Source organism: Lepidochelys olivacea (genome assembly GCF_965140295.1).
Source record: "Lepidochelys olivacea isolate rLepOli2 genome assembly, chromosome: 13".
Classification (NCBI taxonomy): Eukaryota; Metazoa; Chordata; order Testudines; family Cheloniidae; genus Lepidochelys; species Lepidochelys olivacea.
Genome location: NC_140423.1, coordinates 4291781 through 4311882, shown reverse-complemented (window position 1 = coordinate 4311882; position 20102 = coordinate 4291781). Strand labels below are relative to the sequence as shown.

General features: G+C 55.1%; 1 protein-coding gene across 6 annotated transcripts in view; it reads right to left on the bottom strand.

The window, feature by feature from the left end:
- The window catches only part of SLC2A4RG (SLC2A4 regulator), a 48845-nt gene that overhangs the window by 10701 nt on the left and 18042 nt on the right, over positions 1-20102 (bottom strand). For 2 of the 6 annotated variants that reach the window (XM_084645583.1, XM_084645587.1), the window contains exons 3-6: positions 4950-5059; positions 3735-3982; positions 2614-2714; positions 1250-1532 (exon numbers count right to left, since the gene is read on the bottom strand). In XM_084645583.1, the coding sequence (XP_084501709.1) occupies positions 1250-1532; positions 2614-2714; positions 3735-3982; positions 4950-5059 (742 nt within the window). The remainder of the gene's footprint in view (positions 1-1249; positions 1533-2613; positions 2715-3734; positions 3983-4949; positions 5060-20102) is intronic. The other 4 variants (XM_084645585.1, XM_084645588.1, XM_084645584.1 and 1 more) reach the window with 3 other exon arrangements.

Below are 20102 nucleotides of genomic sequence, written 5' to 3'. Positions count from 1 at the left end.
ATGAGACGCATCTGGGCACGAGGACGGGGGGGTGGCCAGGAGAGCTGGGGAGGGAGCTGGCTCCCGTCGCCCCAAAGTGGCAGCAAAGCCCGGTGAGACCTCCCCGGCGTGGGGCCCAGCTCCGGCTAACACTATGCCTGCATTGCCCAGACGGGGCAGAGCTCTGGACAGGCCTGACAGAGAGCAACAGTGCCGAGAAATGTCACAGGCATCCGAACAAGCCCCTGCCGGGCCCCCACCTGCCCATCTGGCAGGCGTCGTCTGCCCAGCTGGGCAGGGCCACCACTTCATCAGAACGCTCCAGCGGAACGGGGGGGTGGGGTCGTCAGGAGAGATGAGCAGAGGGAGTCCAAGTCCAGCACGGTTTTGGCATTAAATACGCTCTCAGAACCTTCCTGCCACGGGATGGTTCAGCTCCCAGGTCTGCGTGGGGCTTTCGCACTGTGTGTACGAACATAAGGGCTGCCCATTCACTCCAGTGTACTGCCTCCCACTGGCCCACGCCACACACTTGAAAGCCCCCCAAATACCACCCGGGGTGGGCAAGGAGGGACCATCCCCAAAGCCCAGCAGCTGAGAATTTCTGCCCCAAAACACGAGGCACGACAGCCCTGGAGCATTTCTATCCTGCAACTGCAGCTGCTGCTCTCGTCTTTTGTCCTCCCTGAAACTTCCCAGACCTTCAGCTGGCCTCAAGCTGGACTCTGACTTCACCCCCGTTTTCACACGCACCCCTGGCTGCGCCTGCAGAAGTGTCCAGGCCCCCACTCAGTGCATCCAGATCAGGCAACCTGGCTCCAACTGCCTGACTCACACAAAACGAGCACACACACTTCTGGGAGCACTGCCAGTCATGCGAGCAAAGATCAGAGGCCAGACTGTCCCCCTAGGCAAACCTGACTCCTGCAGCGGTGAGTTCCACAGGCTCGCGGCAGCATTTCCCTCCCGACATGGCGAGGGCCATGCTCCAAAGGCACCTCCTATACCCCAGCCACTGCCTCTTCCACAAGCACCATCTGGGAGCCTTGTTTGAAAACATTTGCTGCACAGTCTGAGGCTGCAGCATGGCCAGGGCAGCAAAGATGCACCCTGTTCTAGGGACACTCGTCAGGGCGGATGTGGGAGACGTCAATGGATTTGCACTGGGCTGAGCCTGGTATGGTTTTAGCTCAGGGACTGAGGAGCCCACATGTCCCAGCATGCATTACTCCACCATTTGTGTCCTCCTTCCCCACCAATGCAGTCTCACCTGCTTTTCCACATGGCCCACCTGATAGGCGTGGTCGGTGTGGACGTGGCACAGGCTCGTTGGAGCTGAATGACTCAGAGGAGACTCCACGGAGTCCTCAGGCTTCACCAGCACCGGCGGGGTTCGCTGCACCTCCAGGACAGGGAAGGCCGGGGGCACCGAAGAAGTGGGTGACACAGGGGTCAGACTGGACAGTCCATCCGTCAGGGAGTCCACGTTGACGTCCAGCTCCGTGTAGTAAAAGTCCTCCTCGCCGTCACTCTGATCCAGGTCGGCTTTCCTGCTGCACAGGGAAAACGGAGTCAGGCGCTGGAGACATTTCCAGCCCTGACCCAGCCACGGGGGCAAGGCCAAGGGTCCTTCCTACCGCCTGAGAGCATTCCACATGCGATTGTGCTGAGTGATCACAGCACCTGGAGCGGTTTGCTGCTGGTCACTAGCAAGGCATTGAGAGAGACAGCCCAGGCTGGAGAGAGCTAAGGGGGCACAGTGGTCCCAGGCTGCACCCCAGGGATCCCGTCACAGTGGCGCAGCGAGCAGGGTGAAATACACAGCTTGCTGTGCTGAGCAAGATTTGCACTTCATACACTGGTGTAAAGATTTTAAGTGAGGCTTTAAGTGTGGGTGCTAAGAACAGTCAGGAGGAGGCTACCGGTTTGTTATTTTCTGTTTGCCTATTTCGGGAAAGGGAAATAAGGATGGAAAACGAGTGCATGCAGTGAAGCTACTGCGAAGTTGGAATTTTTTAGACTGCAGGTTGCAGAAAAAGAAAGAACACGAGAGTCTTGGTACTAAAAAAACTGGCCATGGAGAAGACGGAAAGAGAGAAAACACGAACTGGACCTTCTAGAGAAGCAGAACCAGAAACCACCGACTCCAATCATTCCCATCACCCCAAAAACCCACAACTGGGACCACCTATGGCCTGCATACAACAAGGACCCTGCTCGCTGCGGCACACCCATCCTATCCAACAACCCTGGAGGGCCAGCAAGGGAGCAAGAGGGATTCCACGCCTGGCTCATCCCACCGATAGGGGCTGGGAGGGGATTGCTCAGTGATCTCTTGGGCTGGTTAAGGGAAGCGATGGAGTGGATGGACTCCAAGACAGGAGGCTGTAATGAGAGGCTTCCTGAATGGCAGACGTAAAGGCAGGAGCACGGGGAGGCAAGGAAGGGAGAAGTAACCTGGAAGCAACCAAACACAGCCGCAAGAGATGTGGGGGAAAAAATTGGGGGAGGAGCTTTGGCAGAGCCTGCCCTGCCCGTAGGACGTAATTCCTTCCTTCCCGGCCCTCCTCCTACAGCGCAGGCTGCCTAATACCACCCAGAGCACTGCAGGACCCAGCGCACCCTCACGCCTACCCGAGGTGGACGGTTCGGATGTGCTTCTGCATCCCCGAGGAGCTGCTCAGAACCTTGCCACAGCTTTTCCACAAGCACTTGAACATCACCTTGGTGGAGTTCTTGGGGAGGGGAGAGAGAGAATGAGAAAGAGAATGAATGAGGCCCACAGCTCCCACTCGGGCCCAGGCAGCCCCACTCCATGGGGCTCAGATCTCCACCTGGAAAGGGGGCCAAGGCTCTTAATCCCACAGGCTGGGCTGAGTGTGCGTGGGGAGGGAACATGGTCCAGTGGTTGGAGAAGGGAAGAGTGAGACTTGCCCGCGTCACCACGTCCCTCTGACTTGGGTGAGCTCCTGAACTGCTCCCCCAACTGTAACATGGGCCCAGAGGTGCCGGGAGGCTCTGAACTGCCAGGCCGAGAGGTGCCGGGGGGCTCTGAGCTGGCATAAATTAATCACTAGTGCTAGAAGAGGGGCTGCAGACCATTCTGCAGTGGGGAAAGCCCTGCGCGCTGCAGGGACGCAGCTCAAACTCCTCGGGCTTCCTGTTCACACCCGCGTGCCATGCGGGGCACTGGACTCTGAAGTTCAGGCCTGGCTGGAGAGTCAGAGGCCCCTCACTGTTACTGTAATTCAGCCCCCACTGGGAGCGCCCCTCGGCCCTGCAACCCGCTCCCCAAGCCCGTCCCGAAAAGCGAGTACCGTCAGCCTTGAAGGCACAGCACAATGCCCAGCTCTCCTCTCCAGCCTGGCAGGGAGGGCGTGTGGACGAGGAGCAGAGGGGGAGCAAGTTGATTATTTGGGGGAGGAGACAAGTCTTTTTCTCCTGCCTGCAGAGAGGCCCCTTTCTCGTCATTTTGATGAGTCCGCTTCGCCCCCAGCACTGCTCCGGCCCCACCCCCAGGGACGGCCCCCAGCCTCGGTCCCCCTTACCCCTGTCCATGCCCTCCCACCCCTCCCTTGAGCTGCGGCCCCACTCCCAGCCTGTTTCCTGGGGTGGGGCGCAGACCGTGAAAAGTTTGGGGACCACTGCTCTGCCGGACCCCCGGGACTCTTCTCCCCCCCCCCCCCCACCTTCCTCACTGCGCTGCTTTTGGACCGGCCCTGCCGCCCCATCGTTCCAGCTCCCATCCTCCGCACCTTCCTCTTCCTGGGAATGGGGTCCCCGAAGAGGAAGTGGGTCGCTTCGGTCTCCTCGCTGCCGTCGTCCAGCTGGGGGGCCGGCAGGAAGCTCTTGGCCACGTCGGTGGAGAGCGGTGGCGACGGGGTGGAAGGGGTGGAGCGGTCGCTCGGCGGGTCCCAGCTCCAGTCCCCACTGTTATTGCTACTGCTGCTGTAGCTGGAGGACATGGCAGGACCCTCCTTCCAGGCCTCGCAGCTGGGCTCTGCTGCGGGGCGGGGCGGGGCGGGCAAGAGAAGAAGAGGAATTCAGTCACCCACTGGTCACAGGGGTCAGCCCCAGGACACGCAGACGTCAGCCCCTTCCAGTGCTCTGGCAGATAAGGCACCTGCTGAGCGAAGCTCTGGGAATCCCACAGGCAGAGCCAGCCCAGGGGGGCATCCGGGTGAACCCCCCGCCGTGCCCAGCCTGAGCTCTCATGCGCCATCAGGGCAGGTTTCTCCCCCGGCACAACTCCCGCAGCAGTGGGCTTTGTACAGCAGGGGCTGCCACGCTGGATGGGAACCTCAAACCATACAGGCCTCAACACCGCCCGCCCCCCCGCCCTCCAGGTCCTTTGTTGCGTGTGGTGTGGTGATGGAGGGGGTGCCCCAGAGCGCTAGCTGGGAACACTGCCTCTAGCGGTAGTGCCGCCAGGGCCCCTCATCAGCAGATCTCAGAGTCCTTGACAAAGAGGCCATTATCGGCATCTCCATTTAACAAATGGGGAAACTGAGGCAGGGGGAGGGCAGTGACTTGCCCAAGGTCCCCCGGCAGGCCAGTGGCTGAGCCAGGAATAGAATGTGTGTCTCCTGAGTCCAGTGCTCTAGCCCTAGGACATGCTGCCTCCCATTATTAAACCAATCTCTATTGGAGACGAGGATGGGATTTCATGGAGGGGTGCAGATTATCGCCTATCTGCTGTGGCAGGGTTCTTACGCCTTCCTCTGAAGCATCTGTCCCTGACAGCCACCAGCACTGGGACACAGGGCTAGATGGACCTCAGGGCTGACCCAGTCTGCCAGTTCCTATGCTCCTACAAGTAGACTCGGGGGCCTGAATTCCGCTCCTGGCTCTGGAGGAATTCCCTACATCATACAGGATTTACAGAGGCGTAACAGAGAGCAGCACGTGGCCCGACACCCCCACTAGCAATTCCGCCTTGCCCATCTCGGGGCTCAGCATCCCATCAGTACCTGGGCTGAGGGTGCCAGGCAGGTTGCCAAGCACTAGAGGGCTAGTGGACAGGCTGGTGAGAACTGCGGCTGCCATGACCTCATCTATCCCCGCCTTGCCCGATAGCTTTCTGCAAGACAGAAAAACGGAGAACACAGCGGTTAGATCCAGCTTAGAAATTCTCTGGCCATAACCCCGCCAAGTGCCCCAGAGCTACCCCGCAGCAGCGGGGCAAGCAGATGCCCACACACCACCCTGACATCAGGTCCCAGTCCCAGGGCGCAACAAACCAACGTTCAGTCCACCAAGAAGCCTACTGAGACACCCCATCAGGGCAGACACCCGTCTGCAGGCCCCTCCCAATACCATGGACCGCTGCGCACCGAGCACCTGGCAACCATCTCCAGTTACTGCTGGCTGAACCAGCCACCTAGAGGGCAAAGGCACTTTTACACCGCATAGGATTCCCACTTCCAATCCGGGCTTGTGTGGCTCCTACTAGCGACATGCAGGGGACAGGGGCAAGTCAGTGACTGCCATGGTCATTCCGCTTCAGGTCTTTTCAAGCCACGCCGGCCGCGCAGGCTGGATCGTATCATACCCAGAAGAGCCACTTTGGGCAGGGGGGCTCCCACCCAACCCTCTGTCCGACGCCCCTCCATCCTGCTGAAGGCGTGGCTCATTCCCTCCACGTGGCCTACCCCAAGCACAGTGCTCCAGAGTGGTCGCCCCTGGGGCAGGGCTGCTCTCAGCACCGTATCCACCCTGGTAATCATGAGCTGGCTCTAAACCTGCCCTGGGCAGCAAAACCAAGGCCGCTGCCGTGGCGTGCTCTGCACCCGGGCACAGACACTGGCCTTTACATGTGCACACGTACAGGAGGGACAGACCATCCCTAAGCCATTAACATAAAACCAAAGGGACGAAAGAAGAGTCCCAAGTCAACTGGATTCCTGCAGTCAACAGCTTCCAATGAACAGGACAGGCTGTCGCCCCCCTCAACGCTGCATCCTCCAACACTTCCGAGCCAAGCAGCGTGTTACACTGGGCACGCTCCCCGGCTGGGAGACAAGCTGCGGGAGCCTCTCCCCAAGCCTGAGAGGAGCGCGGCAGCGGGAGGACAAGGCGTAATTGCTCACCCCTCTAAGGAAGGGTGTAGATCGCTGGATAGCGCAGAACAGCGAAGCGCACCGTAGGTTGCAGGCCAGCCTTGTGGCGTGACCAGCTGCCGTGTGGCAGGGGCAAGCCACAGGTTTGGGCATCCAGCCCCTCGCTCCTGGGCCAGCAGGAGCGGACGTGCCCCAGAGGGCGAAGAGCGCCTGGACGATACCTTGGGCAGGCCCCCACCACCTAGCAGAGCGGCAGCCTTAGGGTGCAGGACAGGGAAACCAAAGATCTAGAGCAGCCAGTGGGTCCGGCAGCGAGCAAAGCACGTTTCTCAGTCATAGGCAGGTCAACAGTGGAAGGAAGGGAAAGGAAAAGAAATGAGCCCTAATGCAAAGAGGGGTATCACAGGCAGCTGTACACTGCAGGGCGAGAGACCCCCTTAGTAGAAATCCCCAGCACCAGCCTGCCCCCACCACCCACACACCTCAGAAGCTACAGTCCCTTTAAAAGCCAGCATGATTCATCCTCTTTCCCCGCCTCCCCAGTCTGCATCACATGATCCACCAGACCCAGGCAGCAGCCCAGAGCTGGGGGAGTCGGGGGGGGGGGGGGGGGGGCGGGGGGGGGGGGAGAGAAGGGTTGCGCACAGGGCCTCTGACTGCCAAGTGCTTTATCTGGGTCAATGTCTAACCGAGAAAACCACGGGCGGGGGCTGGCCATGCCGAATGAGCAGAGCCGGGAAGAGAGGCTCCCGGCTGCGGAAGGGAGCAAGGGCTTTTGGTTCTGCATGTTCACGGAGGGCAGGGAAGCAGCATCTTGGGAGAGGCTGTAAGGGGGGAGTCGCTCCCCCTCTGGGGTCACTTAAAACACCTGGTTCTCCTCTGTGCAGGACAATGCTCTGCCAGCCAGCGAATTATCCTCACAACTCCCCTCCTCAGCTTAGGCAGGCAGCCATCCTTCTACCCCTCTAGCTGGGGAAACTAAGGCACGGAGTGGTTAAGAGACTAGCCCCCCCGAGACACACTGAGCCAGTGACAGAGCCATGATGAATAGGAGGAGCCCTGGTGCTGGGTCACACTCCTCCCCTCCCCCCGCCATATTGACTGGCAGCCCAGCACTGGCTTGGCGAGTCTACCCTGCCGCCCGAGGGCCTGGCTCTCTGCAAAGGGACAAGGGGTTCTCAGCCCAGAGAGCGACGGGAGGCTGGCAGGGGCTGCCGAGCTCCTGCAACAAGGGTGGGTCGTGGACTCTGGTCCATACATGCCGAGTGCAAGCCAGCAACCTCTGCCGGGCATCACCTGCCGAAAGCCAGAAGTGGCATCACGGGGCGACAGAGCAGCTAGAGAGCTCTGGCCTTTGCTTGTCGAGGGGTGGAAATGTCACGCACAGACCCTGTGTACATGGCACACGCGACAGAACACAACGTACGGCAAAACAAAGCACTCACCCTGCAGCGGCGTCCCCCTTCCCACGGGGCTAGGGCTGGCTCCTCGCTCTAGGCGCCAGAGGTCACAACCAAGCTGGGCCCAGCCCAGTGGGACAGGAGCTGCAGGGCAGCCTTGCCCTGGAAAACCCACCCCATGGCCTCCCCCACCCAATGACCCCCACCCTGCCAGGACCTCTCTCCCCCCAGGAGAGATGGGCAAGTGGAGGGGGGACTCAAGGGGGCGGAGGGGAAGGGGAATATAGATGGGGGAAATGGGGCATCCAGGGAGGAGTCCCTGGAGCTATGGGGGGGGGGCGGGGGGAAGGGAGGTTAAAGAAGGAAGCAGCAGGGACTGGGACAATCCATAGGGTTTGTGTTACTGAGTGGCAATGGAGAAGTGGAGGTTAGATGAGGGCTGCAGTACTGGGTACATTTCAAGGGGGGAACCCTAAGGAGCTGTCCAGGTTGTTTTGGAATGCCTAACTGTGGTGGGAACTGGTGAGTGTCTCAAGGCAAGGAATAAAGCCTAATCAATAATATGGTACAGAATCTATAGACAGAGACGAGTACTGGAGGTATTTTATTAGCGTAAAAGAAATAAAGCAACATTTTAATGACTAAAACAAAACCATGAAATTCCCCAAAAATAAAACGAAAATTAAATCACACTCTCTAAAGCTTTCTGCTGGAGATGGCGCCTCCTGCTGGTCAGCGCCTTCCTTCCCCGCCATTCGTCAACCCAGGAGGCCACCCTGCAGCTCTGACACCACTCAGCAAGTGGGGTTCCCTCCCCGCCAGGGGCCCGATTGCTCTCAAGCCTGCCAGCCTGCCCGGCTTACGGCCATCACCTGCTCTCTCTACACCAGAGCTCTGCCTACGAAGGGGTCGGACTCCTTTGGCAGAGCTGGGTAGGATCCATAGTCCAGCACACTCCCGTGGACGCACTCTGCCTACCCGACCTGTGTATAGAGATGCTGGCTTGTTCCTGCGCTCCAGGAGAGCGCCAAGCCTACGCCGCCCGGCTGAGTGCTGCAGGTTACCTTTTCAGTGCTTAGCCAACAGTGTCTCCCAGGACCCCCCATGCCACTGCCCGCTTCCCAGGGCCCTCTGGGGGGAAAGCAGCTTGGGGAAACACAAACACAAAAAAAAACCCCGAACACCACAGAGCACCCTCCCCATGTCTCCCAGTCATTAATGTCCTGCAAACCCACTCCAAGAGCAGGAATCAGCCAGACTGGTGTATTTATAGCACATGTGGGGGTCCAGAATTTCTTGGGTAGCTTTTTCTGTGCCAAATGGTGCATTCCCTCACTCAGCTCCCAGCGTCCCCCTCACCCTGTAGACTCCTTCTGAATTCCAGCAAGGAGCTCCAGGCTCGATTGATCCCTGGGGTGTAACTATTTACCCAGCCTGTCTTGTGGCTTCCCTACAACGGAGCAACTGTCTTTGGTACTCACCAGTGACGTGCTGGAGCACGGCTCACCAGAACAAACCACCACCAGGATCAACCTTGCCCTTATCTTCAGCTACTTAGATTTCCTAGCCTTCAACTCCAAGGGAGAGAGCATTCCCTGAGTACCCTGGTGCCTGACACAATTAAACCAGGTTTTCACAGCCCCCCACTATCACCAGAAGCCACTTCTGTTCCAGATACACGCACGAGGCTTACACCAGAACATCGGCGTCCTAGCGTACAAAGAGGGCCCTGAATGGGCATTTAGGGTCAGAATTAAGGGCAGCAGGGACCACCTGATCATCGAGGCTGACCTCCTGCACACCACAGGGCCCTGCACTGAGCCCAATAACCAGGAATAGGCTAGAGTGCAACATCCCCCCCCAGAAACAAAACGATCATGGGCCACAGGCGGGATGGAGGTGCACTAATGGCTCAGGCCCTGCACTGGTAGGGAATGGAGTTGGTCAGACGCTCGCCAAGATGGTCCGGATGGATCTCTAGGGACTGCCTAGGAGGCAAAGCCGCTGGAATTGTGATGTCCCACATGTTGGATCCCTGTGACCACCTGCTAAGCTTTGATATCCTTGGCATTCAAGTGGTAACTGCCTGGCTGGCTATTGCCTTCCCTGTGCCACGGGTTAACATGGCCTAGACAGTCAGGGCGTTCTTGTCTCCCCACAAGACTTGCGTCATTCCGCTACTCCACCTCCGCTATCTCCAGTGGATTCGGCCACTTGCTGCCACCAAGAAAGAGTAGATGGGGAGCAAAGAATTCATTGAACCAGCAGCGTTTCAACCCAACACTTCCAGGGCCGCTACCAGCCTCTGGGTCGTCCTGGGTTTAGAGTCACAGTGCTGAGAGCGGGGCCCTGGCATGCAAGAGGCAGCGAAACTCAATGAGCCTTCTAGGCTTCACCAAACCCACCCCACCCACTCCCTCAAACCCTGAGCACAAATATAAACGTTCAACGCTGGCTGCTGCATGGCCCAGACTATTGGGTAACCTACATGGCACAGAAAGCCAGCAGCGTCCCACCTCCCTCCCACAGTGCCGGTATCAGCTCCAACTTCTGGCGGTGAAGCGGAGATCGGCTTTCCCAGCCAGAGACGGCCTTGATTGTGCAATCACTACCTTGGCCTTACATTTGCACACCTGTCCCTCCTCAGCCTGCCACTGGCCCCAGAGCCCGCCGCGTCTGGCAATCTGACTTTGCGCAGGGAGCAACACCGTTTTGTCCTCCTGCTGCAGGAAGTCGGACGGGTACGCTGGAGCCCCGGGGGGGCAGAGGCATTCTGCCTGACACACAAAAGGCATAAAACAGGGGGAAAGGGGAGGAATGAGAGAAGTCACCATTCTTCAGCCCCCTCCCACCAGGCACACACCCCTCCTCTCCTTGCACCAATGACCACTAGGAGTTTAAACGAACATGGTGGTCAATGAATCATTCCCCCAGGTGGGGGACTGCTTTACTGGGGGGCGCCGTGGTGACTGGATGGCACAGTGCCAGGCCAGCCAATTGTGGCAGCAAAAACAGCAAGAGAGATGGGCAGCTTCTCCTAAAGAGCCACTTTAAAATGGTTTCTTCCTGTCTTTAAATAAACCAGAGGCTGGGGGGAGGAGGAGGCGGGGGGAAAGAGAGGAGGAACAAAGAGCCAGCAAGACAAACGAAAAAAACGAAAATCTTTTACTGCGTGTCAGGCCAAGACAAGAAAACAAGAGGGCCTTCGCTCAGGGGCCTGAATCTGCCTTGCTGGATTTTTTGGGAAGCAAGATCGCAAAGCTGAACTGAATCCAGCAGTCGTCACACTGGCCCCCGCTGGTACCCTCACTCGGCACTCAGAACCAGGGCTGCAGACAGAGGGCAAGGCTTCCCCGGCAGCTCCTCCCCCCAGAGGCCATGAGCAGGCAGCCAAGGGTCCCCTCCCCTTCTCATTGCCCCCTGCAGCAAAGCACGCCGGGGCATGGCTAGAGGGGCAGCTAGCCAGCAGTGCTGTGCCCTGGACTGCAGGAGCACATGCCACTCCTAGGAGGCAGCTGTGATGTTAGGGAGGCCAGGCCAGAGCAGGGGAGAAAGACATTCAGGGAAAGGAAGGACAGAGGAGATGGGCATGGCAAACTGGCTGATGGGGGCAGTGGGCTAGAGGAGAGCAAAGCAAACAGGACAGGGATAGTTTTGGGGCTCCAGCACAGGCCAGGGCTCTCCCCAGCCTGAATCCGCGTGATGAACAGTGCAGCATTTTCTGCTCCTGGGTTAATATTTAACAGGGTTGCTCCGGTTTCCCAATCCCCAACGTTTGCCAGACCGCTGCCAAGTGCGCACAGAGTTTGCTGCTGCCTGCCATCCTGTCCCTCCCACAGCACTGTGAGCTTCCCACCTCCAGGGTGTCATCGGTCTGGTGCTCTCCAACCGGGAGCTGGACATACACGGATGGCACCCATAGGGAGAAAGGAGAGCGCTGGGAAGCTTTACGGCACTGCCATCTGATGTACTCATCCCCCACAACCCACATCTCGATCCCATTACCAACCCCCTGGTCCCAGCTCCTATCAGTCCATCGCAGGCTCCCTCTCAGGAATCCAGGGGTTCTGGGCAGGGGTGGCCAGTGGATGCTGGAACAGCATGAAGACACTGCAGCTACTATAATCCAAGTGTTCCTTGTGTGGGACACTAGTAGACCTTTCTGTTCTCTCTAGTGTTTTCACCTGCGGCCTGTTATCCTTGTATGTAAGCACGGAGCTGCCCTCCTGGGGAAGCCAACTGGGAATCTGATCTGATTAATATACAAGAGCCAGCTCAAATCTGTGCCATCAGGTTATGAGAAATGTTACAACCCAGCTCCCGGGATCATGGTAGCCCCCATTCATGTGACTCCCCCCCCGCCCTTCATCAGTGGGTTTCCACACGACAAGGCCTGGATACTAATGCCTAGGTAGCACCTCAGAACCCTTGGGTGGGGAGATTCTATTCAAGCCTCCTTAGCACCAAGAGCATCTCTTTCCACCATCGCCTCAGCCAACAGCAAGGAGGATGGGAGAGGCCTAGGAAGGGATTTATGACCTCTCTAGAGTTCTGTTGGGAAAACACAAGCATAGCATCAAGAGTCCCAACAGCCAGGGCTCTGGGCTAATGTTTCCAGTGCCCCACGTTCACCGAGCAGATGTACAGACCATTGGAGAGGAGAATCTGGCCAATCAGAGCAGGGTGTTGGAACAGGATTAATAGTTTGACCACAGAATTGTGCAATGCTACCGATTGGATTGATGAGCAGTTGGATGGTGGTGTTGCAGCTGCAGGGAGCTTGGTGGGGGAGGGAAAAGACTGCATGGTGGAGCTCCATCACACATCTCTGGCTAAACAGAACAAGCCTAGGAAGATACCCCTTACTTGTGATAGCTGTTTAGAGCCCAGCTCAGTTACTGGTTGGGGCAAAGGGATACAGCTATATACAGAGCCTACTCAGAGATCAATCTCACCCAAAAATAAACTAGAGACCATTTTAATCAAATATACTAAACTAAAATGATATACAACAGCCAGTGGTTTCCCAATAGGCATCTCACGCTAAGCAGCATATGCCTGGTTCAGTATTAGGAGGGGCGACCCACCTGCACACTCCAGAAGAAACAGTGTGGGTGACTCAGTAGGAGGTACTCTTCAATTATAGGTGGTATTGAACCAGCGGCAGAAGGTGCTGCGCTGCTGAGGATAACCCTCTTTCAGCTGAGACTTAAAAAACACAAAGTCCTGATCATTGGTGGCCATATAAAATCCAAAAGGACACACCCTGGACTGGCAGCATTCCAGCTTTAGCAATCACAATCCCCCTGCAGGGTCAATAAATTCAGCATCTCCCTTTACTATTTCTTAGTGATGCTGGGTACTGCTGAACTTACTGTAGTTCACACCAGAGATGGCAGCACTTCCATGGTGGGAAAGCCCTTTTCTCTCTCCCGCCCTGGAAGAACTCACAGTTCAGGGCACTCAGCCATTTCAGCATCCCTAAACACAGCACCCTGCTCATTCAGACTCCCCCTCTCTCATGAGCCCTACCCTGCAAGTAATTTACTTACGACTAGGACTGTCTGAAGCCAGAAAGAGATTGGAAATTAAAGGCAGATGGGATCTTTAGTAAAAAAAATAAAATATAAATAAAAACTCTCCTCCATATGGATGCATTCACTGGCTGCACCCCAGAGATGGCTACATTTTGACAGTCATGTCTGTATGTGAAGTGCTTTGGGGTGAAGTGGACTGGATACATGCATGGCCATGATTAATCAGTAACTAAGTCTGAAAAGTCCCCAGAATACCACTGCAAGAATAGTGCGTGTTTCTCATTGGCTGTAAGATTTCAGACATGGGCTACATTATGGGAGGAAGGGTACAGCTCTGACAGTCAGAATATAAAATCCTGAGGACAAGTGGATTTAGTTTATTTCTTAAAGCAAATGCCCCTTGAGTGAGAGAGTTTGCATAGAATTCTGCTCTCGAAGCAGGGCTGATGGGTGTTCAGGAGAGAGAGAGAAAGAAGTGAGACAGTGGGGGAGGTTATGCAAAAGCAGATGCAAAGTCTTGAAGTTTGAAGGTGAGCTGCGTGGGGAGAGATTAGACTCATGCTTCCAGGCAGTGCTAAGAATATAGGGGAAAAAACTGCCTTTTAATTTATTTTTTTTTAATTCAGATCATCGAGCCTGGAAGAGGGTCTGAGAAGAAGTAGATGTTTTAGTTCAACCACAAGTTGTTGGGCTCCATACAAGAATCAATGGGTGAAGTTCTCTGGCCTGTGGTACGCAGGTCAGTCTAGATCAGGTATGCAAAAAAAAGGGGTAAGATTTTGGTTTCAAACCAACAGTTATCATATGCGCTGCAGTGCATCAGAAAGTACCTGAGCCGTAAAATGCTCTTTCCCCTTTTCAGCCAGGACGGGGTACAAACACTCTGGGACCAGGCTGGCACAGTAATTTTATTTAGCAGTGCGCTATGCAATGTGACTGTACTGTACCCTTAAGCAGGGCACAGCTGGCTCCAAGTCACACAGCTCCAGCCACTGAAGCGAAACGGTGACGTTCCGTATCACGCCAACACAGTTCCTCTCCTCCAAAGAGAGGCACATTCATACAGGGTCTGGTCACAGGGTCTGAAGAGTCAGCAGCGCCAGGGAGCCCGGAGATCAACAGGCCACCATACAGGAAACTGCTGTCAAGCAGGAACTCCCTCTGCACTCCCAGGTCTGCAGAGGCTGCAGCCTAGACCCTGCAAGGCTAGGAGGCAGGGGGAGCATGGAGAAATTGGCTCTGCAAGGAAATCGTAGGGGACGAGGGTGCCCAGTCAGGCCCACTGGATAAAAGCCTAGTTATGTGACAGAGAGCCTCCTGACTCTATCTGTGGGGCAACCGGCTGCTTGCTATTTAGGCCTCCTCCCAGCAGTGAAGCGACAGTTCAGTTTGCCCAGCATTGGAGTATCCAGGGTCTGGAACCACGAAGGAGCAAGAAGCTGCCTGATGAAGCCCCCACTTTCAGCCAAGATTCACCCACTTCCTTGAGCCCCTGCCCTATCATACATACCTTTTGCAGAACGGCACTTGTTTTCCCATGTTTGTCCTCAAAACACCCAGCCCTTTTAAATGCAAGTTTTGTGAGAAAAGAAGCAAAGCGCCCTTTGGCTCATGTCCAGCGTGACTAGGCCAGATAAGAATGAGCAGCAACGGCAAAATTAAAAATCAAACAAATTAACAAGTCAAGCCACAGAGCGTAGCTCAGGAGCATACACCAACACATCACGAGATGTCATGATGTAGGTAAATTGTTTCTTGCAATCCGAGTAGCTCAAAAGAAATAATCAGAGCGGTTTCATTCTGGGTTTTTGATGCATTGTCTAAAAAGGATGCTATAATCTAACCTTTTAGGCTTCCTTAGGCATTTCTTTTACTATTGAGTCCAGAAATACTTAAATTATACATATTAAGGCTTAAAATAAAATGGGCACAAAAAGGAGAAATTTGCATGCTTCAAACTTTTTTTTTTTTTTTTTTTTTAAGATAGTGGTAAATGAATCAATAAAGGTTTGGAAATTGCTGGTCTAGATTATCACAATAGCCCCTTTTATGGCCCTGGAATCTGTGAAACACTGTCATTCCAAGAAATTGGAACACCCTTCTGCTCTCTACAGCTGGTCAGATGAGTTAAGGCCAGTGTATATTAGTAAAGTTTTCACCAGTCTATCATTATCAACTTAGGTGCTTAGCCTAAAGACTTCATTTTTGTTTACAGCAATTAAGATACATCTGGGAGAAAGGATGTCTGTGTTAAAGATTCAACATCCCAGGTTTCATGGAAAACCAAAGAGGCCATGGACAAGACCATCAAGAAGTTCCCCAGCAGAGCCAGGAATGAGCAGATCTGACAATCCAAACGCTCACAATACAGTCTTCCTTAGCCATCACAGAAAGGCAAAAAATCTGATCTCTACCAACTCCTTTGCAGGTCACCTCCACGAAGGGACCGGCCAGTTTGAAGCACACATATGAAGCAAGCAGTCTCCTTCCCTCTCTATCCAACAGATCAGCAAGTGGGGGGGAAAAAATTCTTTTTAAGGTCAACTTTTCACTAGTTATGCTGTTTGTTCCCCCCGCCCCGATCCCTCCTGCGACTCTTTCAACGCCAATAAGTTTTGTTTATAGCCAGTTTCTCCATCAGACACTGGGTGCCGCAGCGTTTGGGTTACAAACAGCACAGCGGAACGGTTATTTGTTTAAAAAAGAAAACCACAACTCCTCACCCGCCTGCTGGACTAAAATGATACGTCTACATAAAGATCCATGCCGAGGGGGCCGGGTCACAGTTGGTGACTAGATCTAGATTTGGGGCCAAATTGAATTATTGGCCTCCTCGGAAACGCTGCTGCACTTGTTCTGGCTGGGGAGGGAGGCAACGAGCTTTATTTACACAAACCGCAAGGCCCCCAGCCGCGCGGCTGCTGGTTATCAGAAAACATACAGTGCACAGGGCTGGAGGGTTTTTTTTTTTTTTAAAATATAAACAAACAATTGCACTTAAGGCAGGCCCCTCCCTCTCACACACATGGCCAATCGCCATCTCCATGGCGACAGAGGAGCCAATGGGAAGGCAGTTGCCAACTGGTTTGGCAGCTTAGTGCCAGGAGGCCCACCCCCTGGTCCAGCCCCTTGCTAGCCGCCACCCCCGACTCCTCCTCCTCTTCCTGTGGCTGCTCTTGGCCCAGAGATCAGGGAGCCAGAATTAGTCAACTCGGCTGCACGAGCGCGGGAACGAAGCCCCAGCAGCATAGCTTGCTGTCCTGCCTGGGAGGGAAGCAGTTGGCAGGCTCGGCTGCGAGGTCCTGGGGGTGCCGGCCTAGGGGGAAACCACCCTGCTTGTGCCACTCCAGCCAGTACGCCAGGGCTGGAGTCACTGTCGAGCTGGGGATCTCTGCCCTGCCAAGGCTGCTCCTGGGCTCCTCACCCCACCAACGGCCAGACGTACTCTCTACCCCTCCCTCCCGCGGCTCACGCCCCCAGCACTGCTCTGTACAGCCCTCCCCATCTGATCAGGGCGTCTCCATCGGACTGACCCAGCAGAGGACGAGTAGGAGGTGGAGACAGATGGGGTAGGAGGAGAGATTTAACTTATCCCCACTCCAGACGCCCCTCTCTGAGACAGGAGCATGCAGCCGCTTGAGCAACCCAAGGGCTAAGCTACGTCACGATCAGTAGGGCTGCATCTGAGGCATTGAAGTCCCAGCGAAGAGAATGGCACCCTACTCTTCACAGAAGCAGAAGCCAACAGCTACATGGTGCTGAAGGCAAACCTCCACTTCCTTGCCAGGAGCCACACATCTGGGCACAGCAGGGCTTCCGGCAAATCAGCACCAAAAATCACAGCTCCTTTGAGAGCAACAAAATAGTACAGCCTGAGAGGAAGTGCAGTCTAATAGACAGAGCACGGGACTGAGGGTCAGGAAACTGGGTTCCATTCCTGCCACTGACCTGCTGTACGGCCCTGGGCAAGTCACTTTGCTCTCCATTTCCCCCTCATATCCTTTGTTCAGACTGTGAGCTCTTGGACTCTTACTAGGTGTTTATACAATGCCTAGCACAGCGGAGGCCAGATCTCAGTGGGGGCCACTAGCGCAATAAAAACCTCTCAGCCAACAATTAGATCATTTCCGTCAGAGTTCGGACACCGAGGGACTAACTACCCAACAACTTGCCCAGTGTTGCTTTCCTTCTGAACAGCATATTCCCATTGCCAGTGTGGGGAGAAGCGGTACTGTCTAGAGCACAGGGTGCATCAGTATCCTGACCCCAACTTGCCGCATGGCTCTTGAGGAGTCATTTAACTTCTGTGTCCGAGCCTCCCTAGTGGAATGGGGATATTTGGGAGAGGAGGATATTCCTTCTCACTGGGGTGAGAATTTCTGTTAACGGGGTAAAATCCTCTGCTGTACTGGCTAAAAGACTGTTCACCTGTAGCTCCTACAAGTGCCTGTCTAGCCACGCCTAAAACACCAAGAACCATATTCTGTGCTCAGGTACATCTCATACAACCCCATGAGGTCAACAGAGCAGAAGGCTGTTCCCGAGTTTTTAACTCCTTGCTGCAACAGGCAGTGAATAATGTCAGATATCCTTATGGTTCCTGCTGGGACAGCATAAATGGGGGATTACTGCTCATCCTTCAGCCGCATAAATAGAGCGCAGCTTCGGAAGGCTGTTTTGATCATAAGTGGAACCTTCTCTTGGAGACAATACAGCCTATGAGTTAGGACTTTTAACTTGACTCCTGTTTTGATTCCTCTCGCTTGCATCCGTCTTGGTCTGGCAAACCTAGAGCTAATTTCCACATAAGGCTGCATCATTTAACTGAAGATGTGATGTTAAATTGATTTACTTCAAGCCAGTGCAAAAGACTGTGTGGACATACATATTTTGATTTAAAGCAGGTTTATTGCAGTTTAGCGTAAGTTGACAGGAACAGGTTTTAGGTGAACTGAAATGAGGGGCTTGCACTGGTTTAATTTAAATCAGGGCAAGTTTGTGCCTAGACACTCATAATTGTACCTCTTAAAACAAAAAGCACAAAACCACCATGGCAAGTAGGATTGCCAACTTGGTAATATTTAAAAACTGGACACTCCAGCAGGAGTGCGGGAACCTCCCCATCCCACCTCTTCCCCCTGAGACCTCCACCCTCTCCCCCCATCGTTCACTGCTTTTCCCCTCCCATCCCCCTGACCCGGGACAGGAGGGACTTGCCTGTGGAGCCAGGGCTGGGAGCTGCAGCCACCCGAGGCAGGTAGGAGGCAGCCCCGGCTGAGTAGGAGCTGGCATGGGTGATTGCCCAGTGCCTTCCCACCTCCCCCGCCTGCAGTGACCGGACACGGTCAGGTCTTCTTTTCGATAGGACTGTCCGGTTAAAAGCCAGGCACCTGGCCACCCTAATATTGGCACGGTAGCATTTACTTCTTTGCGAACGAGCTCACCACTGATGGCAGTAATGGAGATAGGCCTTGTTAATTCATATGGGTGCCCTCTGCTAGCTGGATTCTGCTTCTGAAGGGGGGAGGAGCCAGTGGCTACTAGACTGCTCAGCTTGTGTTTTGGGGCACCCCCCCAAACAAACAAAATATTTAAAGGGAACAGAGCAACTGATTTAAAAGGAGATATATTTAGCATGCAGGGGCCATTCCACAGCTGCATGAAGTAGATCAGAGCTATGGTCACATTTCAGGTTTAAAGTCCTAAGGAGCATTCCTTTAGGAGTGCAGGCTTAAAATGGTAACATTTAGGCAGCTCAGATACAAGGCTGCCTATGCCTCCAGCTAGGACGGGGATGTGGTAGATAATGAGTTTGATACCAGGAAAGACAGGAGGACACTCAGGGTGGCGGTTGAGCGAGGACCTAGAACAGAGATCGGCAACCTTTGGCATGGGGCCCACCAGGGAAAGCCCCTGGCAGGCCGGGATCGTTTGTTTACCTGTTGCGTCCACAGGTTTGGCCGATCGCAGCTCCCACTGGCCGTGGTTTGCCACTTCAGGCCAATGGGGGCTGCGGGAAGTGGCGCAGACCAAGGGACGTGCTAGCTGTCCTTCCCGCAGCCCCCATTGGCCTGGGACAGCAAACCGGGGCCAGTGGGAGCCACGATCGGCCAGACCTGTGGACGTGGCAGGTAAACAAACCATCCCAGCCTGCCAGGGGCTTTCCCTGGAAGGCCACGTGTCAAAGGTTGCCAATCCCTGACCTAGAAAGTGGGGAGGCCCAGGTTCCAGCAGTGATGTGTTTAAAATGTGCAGAGGGTTGGTGGAAACATGGCACAGCTGATGAGATCCACCAGTCTGGGAGGGAGAGAGGAAGGAGAGGGGGATGCTTTCTAGTTCAAGGACAGCCCCCACTGTAGTCAGTAGAGATAGACCAGCTTTGAATAGAGCTCAGAATACGGCTCTAATAACGCTACCCCCAGGGAGTCAGTGACAAAGGGATCAGGAGGACCAGGTATTCCTTTCCCAGACACAACCGGAGGCGGGAAATGCGATGAACGGATCCACCCTGTGGCAGGCAAGGCACTCAGGCGCTCCCCATGGGCTGGGCTGAAATCACGATGGCCCCAGAAGGCCGAAGCCAAGCTGAGCTACTGCTATTACTCATCAGCGCTTGTGTGTGTCCAGTGAGCTTCCCACCCACCCTCAACCTCAACACATCACTGCTCCAATGGCCTGGAAAACTCCAACCCTCGCCAGAGCCACCAGAAGAAAGCAACTGCCAAGACCAAGTGCTCCCAAGGAGAGAAAGTCTTTTTCAAAGCAAGAAATCAGGACTAGGACAGCATGGAAGGGGGCCACAGCATGAAACAACACAGCCCTGGAAACCTAACAGCCTCGCTGCCCTCTGCTCCCACCTGACTCGTGCACACCTACGCACGCAGCACCCTATTACCCACCAGCCTACCTTCCCACTTCAGAAGCGCACAACAATGATCATAGGCAACAACAGCGCCAGAGAAGAGCATCTGCACCTCAAGCAGCTCTAAGCAGAATGCAGGTACACAGAGGAGAGAGGAAGCCCCGAAGGCAGAACCACAACCCCTATGAGGCCCACATTGTGTCATACAAAACCAATCAGCCTCGTGACTTCCTCCGAGACGCAGCCGCTTTGCAAGCTGCCTGGA